Source organism: Gavia stellata, chromosome 12 (assembly GCF_030936135.1).
Source record: "Gavia stellata isolate bGavSte3 chromosome 12, bGavSte3.hap2, whole genome shotgun sequence".
In the NCBI taxonomy this organism is placed as follows: domain Eukaryota; kingdom Metazoa; phylum Chordata; class Aves; order Gaviiformes; family Gaviidae; genus Gavia; species Gavia stellata.
Window position 1 is genome coordinate 9,029,168 of NC_082605.1, and position 11,054 is coordinate 9,040,221.

Here is an 11,054-nt window from a genome sequence, read left to right on the forward strand (position 1 = left end):
AGGGACGGGGGGAGTTGGACCATGGCTTGGTGCAAGGGAGAGGCGGATGTGTACCAGGGCTCGGTGCAGGGGACGGGGAATGTGCTCAATGGCTCAGTGCAGGTGACACAGCGGACGTGCACCATGGCTCGGTGCAAGAGTTGGGGGGACATGCACCATGGCTCAGTGCAGGGGGCGGGGGGGGGTCGTGCACCACGGCTCAGTTGAAGGGATTGGGGATGTTCACCATGGCTCGGTGCAGGGAGAGGGGGTCGTGCACCAGGGCTCAGTGCAGGGGACAAGGGATGTGTAACGTGGCTCAGTGCAAGGGAAGGATGACACGTACCGTGACCCAGCGCGTGGGACGTGTAGCTCATGCTGGGGCGGGGGCTGAGCCTCCCAGCTGCCTCTGGCCCCGGAGCGGGCTGTGCCACGGGCGCTGCTCTCCCTGGGGAGGGAGCCGGCGTGCAGTGTGGCCACGGGCAGGAGCAGTGGCACCACAGCCTGGCTCCCCCATCCTTCACAAGGATGACGTCGTGGAGTCCACCACCTCACGGCCGTTGCACACTGTGGGCACGTACTGCGAGGCCGAGCCTGGCCAGGAAGGCAGCAGTCAGGGGCAGGTTGGGGTCTGGCAGCAGCAGCCCCCCCCAGGGCATCCCACTGCCGTGGGTGATGGGTGCCTGGGGAGCTGCATCCCCCAGGGCTGGGTGGAGGGTGCCCAGGGCAGCTGTTTCCCCCCTGGGTTGGTGACAGGGGCCTGGGTCGGCTGCATCCCCTGGGGCTGGGGTGGAGGGTGCCCAGGGTGGCCATGTCCCCCTGGGGTGACAACGGGCCCCTGGGAGTGGTGCCCCCTCAGCACACCGTGCTGCAGCCTTGGGGCTCACAGCCACGTGAGGTGGGGGAGATGAGGGGTTGGGGCAGAGCCAGGGATGAGCCATAGTGGGGGGACAGCATCCTCTATCCTCCTGTTTCAAGCTGTGCCCTACCCCACACCCCAATTCCCTTCAGGGGCCCGTGCTGGGATGCCCCCATCTTCCTGCTGGGACCGGGGTCCTGCCCCCCAGCCCTTCCCCAGCCCCCCTGCACTCACCGTGGGACTGGCTGGAGCCGGCGGCCGCCACGCTGAACCGAGTGGTGCCCACGCGGTGGCTGGCCACGTTCTTCTGGGGCTGGAAGAGTATGATGTGGAGCTTGGGGGTGAAGAGGCAGCCAAGGACCACAGTGCCGCTGAGGCTCACTGAGATGCACATGGTGGTGGTCTGGACCTGGAGACAGGAGTGGGCGTCAGGTGCTCCTGCCACCCGCCCTCTGCCCCGAGCAGGGCGGGATGAAGCCCTCGCTGTGGCACCGGCCAACCCCCACCAGGCAGAGGCTGCTGCCTGTGCCCCACAGGCACATCCCACCCCACCCCGGGTCCCTCCATCAGGGTGGGTCTGCTGGAGACCCACGGGCAGAGGGTGGGCACTGCCCTGATCGGGACACGCTGCTCCTGCAAAGGGGGGTGCGCCCTGAGCAGCACCCCCAGCCTTGCCAACGTGCTGCTTTGGGGCAGTGCCCAGGGCCAGAGCCGGGCACCCCTCACCCCCGTGCCCGCTCCCACTGGGGGATGCAGTGCCTCTCCAGAAGCCCCCAGCCGCAGCCACCCCCACCGAGTCCTCCAGGCCCAGCAAGAACGTGGCTGGGCACCCTTGCCCCGGGGAGGGGGTGAGGTGCTGCAGGGTGCACCCTGTGCGCCCCTGTCCCCGGCACTTCTCGGCTCCCTGGGGACCAGGCTGGCCCTGCGGTTGGCACTCGTGCCCTGGAGAGGGGGTGGGGTGTGTGTGTCTCTTGTGCCTTCACGCTGCGAGGCTGAAGGATGGCAATCGCTCCTCCGCGGTCAGGTCGGGGGGGGTCTCTGGAGGTCTCAGGGACATTTCCTATCCTCACCCTAGCAAAAAGTCTGCCAAGAGTGTGGGAGAGTGGGGCGTTGGGCGTTCATCTTCCCCAGGACTCATTGCCCCTTCAGTCATGCCCCTTCAGTCACACTTCACCTGGTCCCAAACACCCCAATGCAGAGATGACCATCACCAGGTCACAAACCCCACGGAGCCCAGATCACCAGGACCACTCAGGTCAGGTCCTGATAAAGCCCCCCAGAACTCAGGCTCTTACTCGATAGTCGCTGGAGGTCACGTAGAAGATGGGCAGGAAGGCCAGCCAGATGATGCAGGTCGTGTACATGGTGAACCCAATGAACTTGGCCTCATTGAAGTTTTCGGGGCATTTCCGTGTCTTGAAGGCATAGACCGTGCAGAGGACGATCAAGAGGACATTGTAGGTGAGTGAAATGAGCATGTTGGAGTCACGGTTGTTGCACTTGAGGGTGACGATGTACCTCTTGTCAGGCTCAGTCTCCTTGCCTGTGCCAGGGGTCTCCACCAGCAGCCAGATGATGACGATGATCAGCTGGCAAGAGATGAGGGCCATGCAGATGACCACCTGCGATGTGGGGCTTATGAACCGGGGGCGCTGAACCCCCTCCTTCACCCCGCTGAAGATCCTGGCGATGCGATTCGTCTTGGTCAAGAGGGCCGAGTAGCAAACGGCAAAGGACGTGCCCAGTCCCAGACGCCGGAGAGTGCACACCTCAGTGGAAGGCTTCGCAATGAAGATGAAGGTCATGCTGTAGCACATGAGGACCCCAGTCAGGAGAATGTAGCAGAGCTCCCGTCCGGAGGCCTTCACGATGGGGGTGTCATTGTTCTTCATGAAGACTCCGAAAACAAAGAGGGTGGAGATAAAACCCAGGCAAGAAATAGTAACGGGACCAATGGCCCAGACGTCTTTCCAGCGGATGTACTCTTGGGGCAACTCGTAGCAGCCATTCAGGGTCTCGTTGGGCCAGTAACCGAGACCACAGTCCATGCAGGTGAACTCATCCAGCAAGTACTCGTAGGGCTGGCAGGGGATGCAAAGCCAGCAGCATATGTCTCCAGGCTGCATGCTCTTTATCTCATTCTTCTTGCAGGGGTCACTGCACTGGGACACAGGGATGGAGGTCTCAGCCCACGGGATGAGGTTGGTGTTGAGGATGAGCCCCTCAGCCCAGTAGCCCACCTTCTGATACCGATACCGCCCATCCATGCGGTGATAGTTGAAGATGTTGTAGCGCCCGATCCCGTCGCCGTAGCGGTCAAATCGAACTACACTCTTGGTGTCTGCTGGCCTGAACGGAGCTGGAGGGAGAAGAAAGGGAGATGGTGACTGCCATGGGGCAGAAGAGTGCTTGCTCCTGGCGTGGAGGCAGGGCTCCTTCAAAAGGTTGCATCCTACCATGGTCACAGGCAAATGTCCAACCTGTTCCCTGCCTTTACGCTCATAATTGCTGCCTATGCACCCATTAGCAGCAGGAAAGCAATGGTGGAGAACTATCTCCCCACGTGCCTAAGAGCTCGGCAGCCCCAGCTCTGCAGGGACAAAGAGGGGGATTTTGTAGCCTCCGTGGCTCTCAATGACACCTGGGTAGCTGGGCTCAGCCCAAGTCACAGAGGACACACTTCTAATTCATCCCCAACTCTATAGGTGCCCGATCAAGGGTGTCCCTCCAGTTTAATCCCTGAAATGTGAATAAATCATGGCACTTGCAAGTGAGGTCTCCAAGGACCCATGTTCCTGGAGGAGCCCCTGTGGGGCCGGTCCCACCCAGCTCTAGCAGGATGGAGTTGGTCACCAGGTTCTTCACACTGGGGACAGAAGGCCTGGATTGCTTCCCAAGGGTGATGGTGGGCTGTTGCCATGCTGGGACAACCACAGCCCATGGCACAGGGGTCCCCAGGTGTGGGCAGACTGGAGGAACTGGAGGGCTTTGGCTCAAATACGGGTCTCCTTCCTCCTCCCTGCCCCTTCAGCCATCCCTTTCCAGTTAGGCAGCCAAACCCCCTCTCCATCTCTGGACTCACCATCAAAATTAACATTGAGCATAAAGTCCTTGTAGAACCTCTTGCCATTGACGGGCTTCATGGCATCGCAGAGCTTGGTGGCATTGGGGCACAGCGCCTGGTGCATGTTGTGGAGAGAGTGAGCCATGGCATAGACTGCATTGACCACGAATGTGATCTTAGACTCTGGCTCAAACTTGCCTGTCTTGAGGGAGTACCGGCTACAGTCCTGCGTGTGGAAGCTGCACTTGAACTTCTGCTCCCAAAACTCCCGAAACCAGGGATTTCGGCTGTTATTGTAGGGGTTGAGGTTAAGGAAGTAGGCAGCAAACTCCTTAATGGGGTAGGCTGCCAGCTCGATGGTGATCGCTCCCTCCGCAACTGCTTCGCTCCCGGCCACCACGCTCTCCAGGGCTCCCCACCCATCGCTGGCCACCCACGTGAAGGACACGTTGGCTCTCTGGGCAGCCGCCAGCAGCTCCCGGGCATCTTCGCTTCGGGTGAACAGCACGACCACTCTGGCATTTGGCTTCTGCAGCAGAGCCCGGACCACCCCGTCGTAGGTCTTCTTGTTCATGGAGCGCCCCACCTTTTCTGAGGTGGCGATGCAGATGTTGCGCATGCGGGCTTCTTGCTCAAAGGCCTCAATCCCTGTCTCCCCGTAGTCGCCCTCCGAGGCCACGGTGGAGACGTAGGTCCAGTTGAAAAAGCGGAGGATCTCTGCCATGGCTTTGGCTTGGTAGAAGTCTGGTGGGACGGTGCGGGCAAAGTAGTCATAGCGGGACTTGTCGCTGAGCTTGGCACTGGTAGAGGCATAGCTGATCTGCGGGATCTGGAAGAGCCGCAGCAGGTTGGCCACCTGCGTGGAGGAGGAGAGACGAGCGCCTGAAGACATGGCCCAGCGAGGGACGTTCCCACCGGAGGACCCCTGCCCAACACCAAATATTGCATGGTGCTCCCAAGCACAACCATGGGGCTGATCAGCAACCCCCCCCGCCCAGAGGGTGCTGGTTGGTGGACAGATGGACAGATGGCACATTCACAGTGTTGCCTGAGCCCTCAGACATGCTCATTTCTTTTATTTTTTTTAGTATTTCATGCACTGCCCTCTGAAATTCGGGGCTGGGGAAGGGATAAATGGATCCATGGCAAAAGCAGAAATTCCCCTGCAGGTGACCTGTGGGAGATGCTCGTGGGCAAGGAGAAAGCCAGGGTGCCTGGCAGCCCCACGGCACAGGGGAAAAGGGCTCTGGGGGCTGGGAGTCAGGGCAGAGCCCCCCACCCAGCCCAGGGGGGCTGCAGAGCTGGGTCTAGGGACCGATGCCTGCACATCCCGCATTGGGAGCCCCAGCAGGACCGGCACCTTCCAGCCGCTCGGCAGAAGCTCTTGTTAGCTTCAAAGGGGAAAAAAGCCCTGCTAATGAGGCTGTTAAAAACCCAGGCTCTTGGAGCAGCAAGCGGGGGGGGCTTGGGCACGCCAGCGGGGCCGGTGAGCCTGCCTACATCTCGCTGCTCCCCAGGCGAGAGATGCGGCTTAATTAACGCGGACAAATGTTCTCGACGACAAAGTCCCCTAATGGCAAGAAGGCCCCGGAGCGCAGCAATGCTGCTGCCTGGCCTCGCCACGCAACGGGAGCTGCCAGCCCGCCGTGCTGCCCCAGCGCCGCTCACGCTCCCCAGCCAGCACAGCTCCTGTGCTGCTACCTGCCTGCCCGGGGTTGGGATGGTGCCCCCGACTCGGGGGACACACTGGGTCCTCTACAAGGGAAGGGACAAGCACCCGTGTGGGCTGGACCGGGGTGCTGCCTCCATCACCCGGTGCTGGCTTCCTCCGCCCCACAGCCAGGGGGATGCGGGTACCCCGGGGACCGGCAGCCGTGGTTTGACATGCCCTGGGGTCTCGTTAAATCTTAGCGAGTACATGGCCCACTGGCAGCCCCCGGTTCTCAGCTGGGCCCGCCGGCTGCCTGCATCCTCAGGGGATGCTCTTCTCCCTGCCAAAGCGGGCCCCCGGGTCCGCAGAGCTGCGGTTTTGGGGACAGACCTGCAGGGTGACAGCCTCATCTGAGGCTCGAGGTGCCTGTTCCCATGGGATCGCTAGGGACGTGGGGGCAGTGGGCCCCTGCGCCCACCCTGCCCCGGCCAGGCAGCCCTATGGCTGAGTCCCTCAGAGGTGGGTGCCCCCTCACAGCCGGCAGCACCTCGCAGGCTGCGTTTAGGGGGCAGAGGGGATGGTGCCCCATCACGCTGGACAGCTCTGCCTACTCGCAGCAGTGTCACCATATCCCCGCCGCAGTGTCCCCAGCACCATTCTGACATCAGGAGCGTCACCGCCGTGCTGGGGTGTGTCCCTTCGCCCGGCCGCCCGCCCGGCCGACAGCAGACAGGACCCACAGGGCTGGACGTGAGCCGAACCCCACTCCTGCACCACAGCCACCCCAGGGACAGCCACCCACCGGGTGCCAGGGCACCGCAGCAGCCACCCCCCCAGCACTATGCTGGCCGGGGGGCACCAGGACAGCCGTGGCGCGGCTGTGGCCATCCAGGCCTGGTGGAGGGGGCATCTGGTCTGCCGGGCGCTGGAGGTGGCCATCCGCAGCGCCTGCCACATTCAGGCCTGGTGGCATCGCACCGTCACCCGTCAGCGGGAGGAGCGGTGCCGGCAGGCGCTGGCAGCATACATCAGGCGGGAGAGGGCCAGTGTCCTCCTCCAGGCCCACACCAGGACATGGCAGGCCAGGGATCAGTATCGGCGCTGCCGGGAGGCAGCTCACACCATCCAGGCTCACTGGTGGCAGCGAGGGACGCGGCAGCATGGTGACACCGAGGATGCCATGGACCTGAGCATTGAGATTGTCCTGGGCTGAGGAGCTGTGCTTGCCACCATGACCCTGGGAGGGGAATAAAGCCCTGTCCCCACGTGGGACGGATCTACCAGCTCAGCTCCCACGGTTTATGGCAGGTGGGGGGCTCCCCGCAGCCCCTAAGGGGACCCCAGCCACCATCAGGGCTGCAGCCCTGCCATGGTAGCAGAGAGATGGCTCTCTCAGGTGCCAGGCTGGCATTCCGTCCCCATTGCAGAAAGGGGCACAGCATCACCTCGAGGGACGTGAGAGCATCCCTGTGCCACACTGGCAGCGGCATCGTCACACTGCTATGGGGGTTTTACGCCGCCCCGCCACCGATTGTGCCGACACCCCAGCCCCATCCGAGCCCCTCTTGCCTGGGGGGTACCTGGATGGAAACGTCGCTGTAGGAGCCCCCGATGACGCCGGTGATGGCGGTGGGCACGTCATCGTGGATGGCGTAGGAGCCGTCGGGGCAGATGTGCTCAGAGCCATCCACCCTGGTGAGGGAGGCGCGGACGAAGTCGAGGGCCTGCTCGAGGGCGTAGGTGTCCTTGGAGCAGGTATCGAGGATGTGGGCGCCCAGCCTCACCCCCGGCAGGATGCTCCCATCCTTGTTGATCTCGTCCAGGGCAAAGAGCATGGCCTCCAGGCGCTGGATGCCCCGGTGCTCGTTGATCTTGCCGCAGTCTTCACTCCCCACTCCTTTCTCGTGGACGGGGAAGAGGCCCCCAATCACCAGGTCCCCATCCGTGCTGATCTCTTTCTTGCCAGCCATGCCGTGCCCGGCGGCCAGGCAGGTGGCCAAGTGCATCAGCCACAGCCAGGCGCCCAAGGGGACTGCCATGGGGTGCGCTGGTGCCGGCCGGAGGACCCGTGCCACCCCGTGTCACCCGCTGCCACCCGTCAAGTCGAGGGCAAGCAGTCCCCAGGCATCGGGTGGCAGGGGGTGGCACGGCGTGGTGTCAGTGAGAGGGGGGTCGTGCCAGCCCGGCAGAGCCCTCAGCACCTGGAAAAATGAAGAGAAAAGCCGCTGGGTCTGCACACTGCAAGGCAAGACAGAGACTGTCCCCAGGGGCAGTGCCCATGCTGCATGGGTGAGCAAGGGCATGAGCCTGTCTCTGCCCCCCAGCCCAGTGCCCCCCACCCGGAGTGCCCTTAGGAAGGACCCCCCCACAGAAGGGCGAGCTGAGCGGATGCGACAGCTCCTGCAGTGACCCGGGACCCCCAGGACACCTGCAAGTGACACAGGCTCCAGGGGACAAGCAGGGGCGCAGGGACCGGTCCCCCCACAGCACTCCCTGGGATGCACTGGCATGGGCAGAGGGGCACAGAGCTGGCTCCTGCAGCAGCGCTGGGCAGAGCAGCCTGCCGGGGGGCAGCTTGTCGGCCCCTAAAACATCGATGGGGAGGAAGGAAGGAGCCAGGGAGGTCACCCGGAGCAGGGTGCCCGGGCTGGGTGGGCAGAGCCAACACCAGCTCCAAGCAGAGCCCCCGACCCACGCAGGAGCATCAGGGGTGCCAACAGCCCCCAACCTCCAGCCAAGAGCCCTGCCAAAAGCAGCCAACCATGAGCCTGCTGTGCCCACAGCACCCAGCCACCACTGCGTTTTAATCCCACCCCATACCCCGGGAGCCCACCCGCCCTGCCGCTGCCCTGCTTCTGCCTGTGGCACCAGGGCCAGAGCAGGGACATGCCACTGGCTTCATCCTCCCGCAGCAACGCGCAGGGCGGGCTCCAGCAGCCGCGGTGCTTTAGAGTCTGTTCTCTCACCACCGCCCCTTCCTTCCCCGTATACTAAATTCAGAGATTTCGGTAAAAGTAAGAGCCAGGTTTGCTGACTCCTTCTGCAGAAAGCACGGAGGCGCGGGGGAATCAAAGGCTTTTGCAGCAGACAGGCCTTTTTTTGGCAGGAGATGCAGTCCCCTCGGAGATCGGTTGTCTTTTCCCAAACCATGGGAGAGATTTGTTTCCCATTTGAAGCCGACAGCTGAAATCCCGCAGGGCTGATGTTTCAGGGGCCATGGGAGAAGGACATCCCCTGACAGCCCAGAAACCTCAGGCTGCTCCGGCACGGGAAGCTGCCAGTGCTGCAGCGGGTCCCAGGGCTCACCCGCAGCCTGGCAGAGCAGGGTGCTCGTAGGGGCACATGGGGTGGGAGGGTGATGCCGGTGCTGGCCCCCCTGCAGCCCCCCACAGCCGGTACCGAGGCCGCTCTCCCCGAGCAGGAGCAGGGCACCCCTCAATGTCCCCGTGGTGCTCCCGGACAAGCAATGCCCATGGCTGGAGGATGCTTCAGCCAGCAGCCGGAGCTGGCGGTGATGCCCTGGGAGATGTGGGCAGCAGTGTGGCCCAGAGCATAATGGGGTGGGGTGGTGAGATGCATGCGGACTTCCTCCTCCGTGCCCCAAAGTGCCTGTCCCCGGGTGCTGCCTGCCTGCAATGAGTCCCCAGCTGCCTCAGGGTATCTCCTCCCTGACCCCCCAATTTGAAGGAGTTTGGGGAAAAGGCCAAAGAAGGGTCCCTGACTTATTTCAGGCAGTGAATGCTTTTCAGGGACCCAGGGTTTCCTCAAGCAGTAAAGAGGCTGCAGGCACAGGGATTATTGATGGAGCCCATCGGTGGCAGGCTGACCCCGGCACAGATGTCCAGCAGCACCGGGAGCCCGGCTCCTTGGGGTCCAGCTCTTCTGGGGCAGTTGGCAGGACCCGCCAGATGAAAGGCACCTTCAGGGAAAGCTCTCCTGAAAGGGCAAACCATCACCCACCCTGCAGTGAGCTGCGAGGGACGCTGTGAGCAGGGCTACAGCCATCCCCGCAGCTGCTCAGCTGGGCTGGCACGGTGCCGGGAGGAGGACAGCCCTGCGGGAACATCTGGAGAACATCTGGGGAAGTGAAGCACCTGGCAGGGCAGAGCCAAGTCCGGCCCAATGGCCACGGTGTGGCATGAAAGCTCCTGCCGGCTGCTGGCAGCCTCCGCTCCCGAAAGCATCGGTGAGTAGGATGGGTGAGAAGGTGCCGTTGCTCCTATGTGCCCCGAGCGCTTCCCGCCCACCCCCTGCCAGGAGACCCGACCCTCTCCGACACCAGCACCCTTTGGGGTGGCATGGGGCGTGTGCGAGAGGAGGCGTGCTGGGAGGGCGCAGGGTGAGCCTGGCTTGCACAAGCCGCCATCGGCACCTGCCCCGGGGGTCCCCAGAGGTCCTACCGCCACAGAGCTCTGCCAGGACCCCCACACCTCCGTTCTGCCCCACGGCCTGCGAGCCCCGGTGCCCCATGGGGACAAAGCACCTTCCCCGGGGTGCTCGTCCCAGTGCCCCCCACCACCGTGGCCCTTCGGCTGCTCTTGCCCATCCTGGCGGGAGCATGGGGGGTCAGGAAGGCAAAGGCGGGAGGAGCTGGCACGGTCCTGGCCCGTGCGCCCCAGCAGTGAGGCGAGAGAGGAGGGGGCCCCCGAGGTGCTGGGGGGGTCACGAGCTTGGCCCATCCACCTCAAATCCCGTCCCAAACCCGCCCTGGGGCCCGGCTGCCCCGGCAGCCCCCCCCAAAGCCACTGCTCTCCCCGGCCGGGCACAGCCGGAGGAGGGACCCGGGGGGCGGCAGCAGGGCCGAGGCGGGGGCTGTCCCCACCGGGCCGGGCGGTCATCCCTGCTTCCCTGCCCCGGTGACAGCGGGCACCCCCCGCCTGGGGCCGGGGGGCTGCGGCGGCGGCGTCCCGCTGGGTGCCCGCTGCGGGGGTCCGCGCTGCCGGGGCACCGCGGGGGGGGGGACAGGGACCCCCCGAGCCCTTCTCCCGGAGCCCCGCGGCCCGGCGTCTTGCGCCGGGCACGGGGGAGCAGGCGGGACCGGCCCCGGTGCCCCCCCCCGCCCGCACCCCCGGCCCAGCCGGTGCCGGTGTCCGGGCTCGGCTCCCCTTCCCGCAGCCCGGGGAGTCCCGGGGAGTCACCGGCTCCGGGCACCGGCCGCCGAGCCCCGCCGTGCCGCGGCACCGACGGCTTGCGGGGGGGTCGCCGTGCCCCTCGGCCGCGGGCACCGGGGCTCTGGGGACGCCGGGGCGCCGCCGGGGCGCGGCGCGGCCCGAGGCCACGGGGACGGGCGCGGCCGGGAGCGCCGAGGTGGGACCGCAGCCCTTACCTGGGCCCGGCGGGCTGTGCCGGGAGCCGGTGCCGGTGCCGGTGCAGCGGCTGCCTCGGAGCTGCGGCTGCCGCCGCCTCCCGCCGCCGCCTCTGACACTCCGCCAGCCCCAGCCGAGCGGAGCCGCTCCGCCCCCCGCCCAGCCCAGCCCGGCCCGGCCCGGCCCCGGCCCCCG

The 11,054-nt window shown here is 65.0% G+C and overlaps 1 protein-coding gene across 2 annotated transcripts; it reads right to left on the bottom strand.

Moving 5' to 3' along the window:
• Nucleotides 1-499: 499 nt before the first annotated feature.
• On the bottom strand, nucleotides 500-7,592 carry GRM2 (glutamate metabotropic receptor 2). 2 transcript variants are annotated; one of them, XM_059823086.1, is made up of 5 exons: nucleotides 7,134-7,592; nucleotides 3,921-4,758; nucleotides 2,134-3,197; nucleotides 1,073-1,247; nucleotides 500-573 (listed from the first exon to the last, which is right to left on the bottom strand). In XM_059823086.1, exons 1-5 carry the CDS (start codon nucleotides 7,590-7,592, stop codon nucleotides 500-502), a joined length of 2,610 nt encoding a protein of 869 aa, XP_059679069.1. The 2 variants fall into 2 exon arrangements, with proteins under 2 accessions (XP_059679069.1, XP_059679070.1); XM_059823087.1 differs by having other exon boundaries at nucleotides 1,067-1,247; nucleotides 7,134-7,403.
• Between the last annotated feature and the right edge of the window lie 3,462 nt (nucleotides 7,593-11,054).

Excerpts from the sequence above, each read along its gene's own strand:
- GRM2 (XM_059823086.1), bottom strand. The coding sequence starts at position 7,592 with ATGGCAGTCCCCTTGGGCGCCTGGCTGTGGCTGATGCACTTGGCCACC. Across the intron at positions 4,759-7,133 it reads ACAGCGACGTTTCCATCCAG|GTGGCCAACCTGCTGCGGCT; the intron begins GTACCCCCCAGG and ends TCCTCCACGCAG. Across the intron at positions 574-1,072 it reads CGGCTCCAGCCAGTCCCACG|GCTCGGCCTCGCAGTACGTG; the intron begins GTGAGTGCAGGG and ends CTTCCTGGCCAG.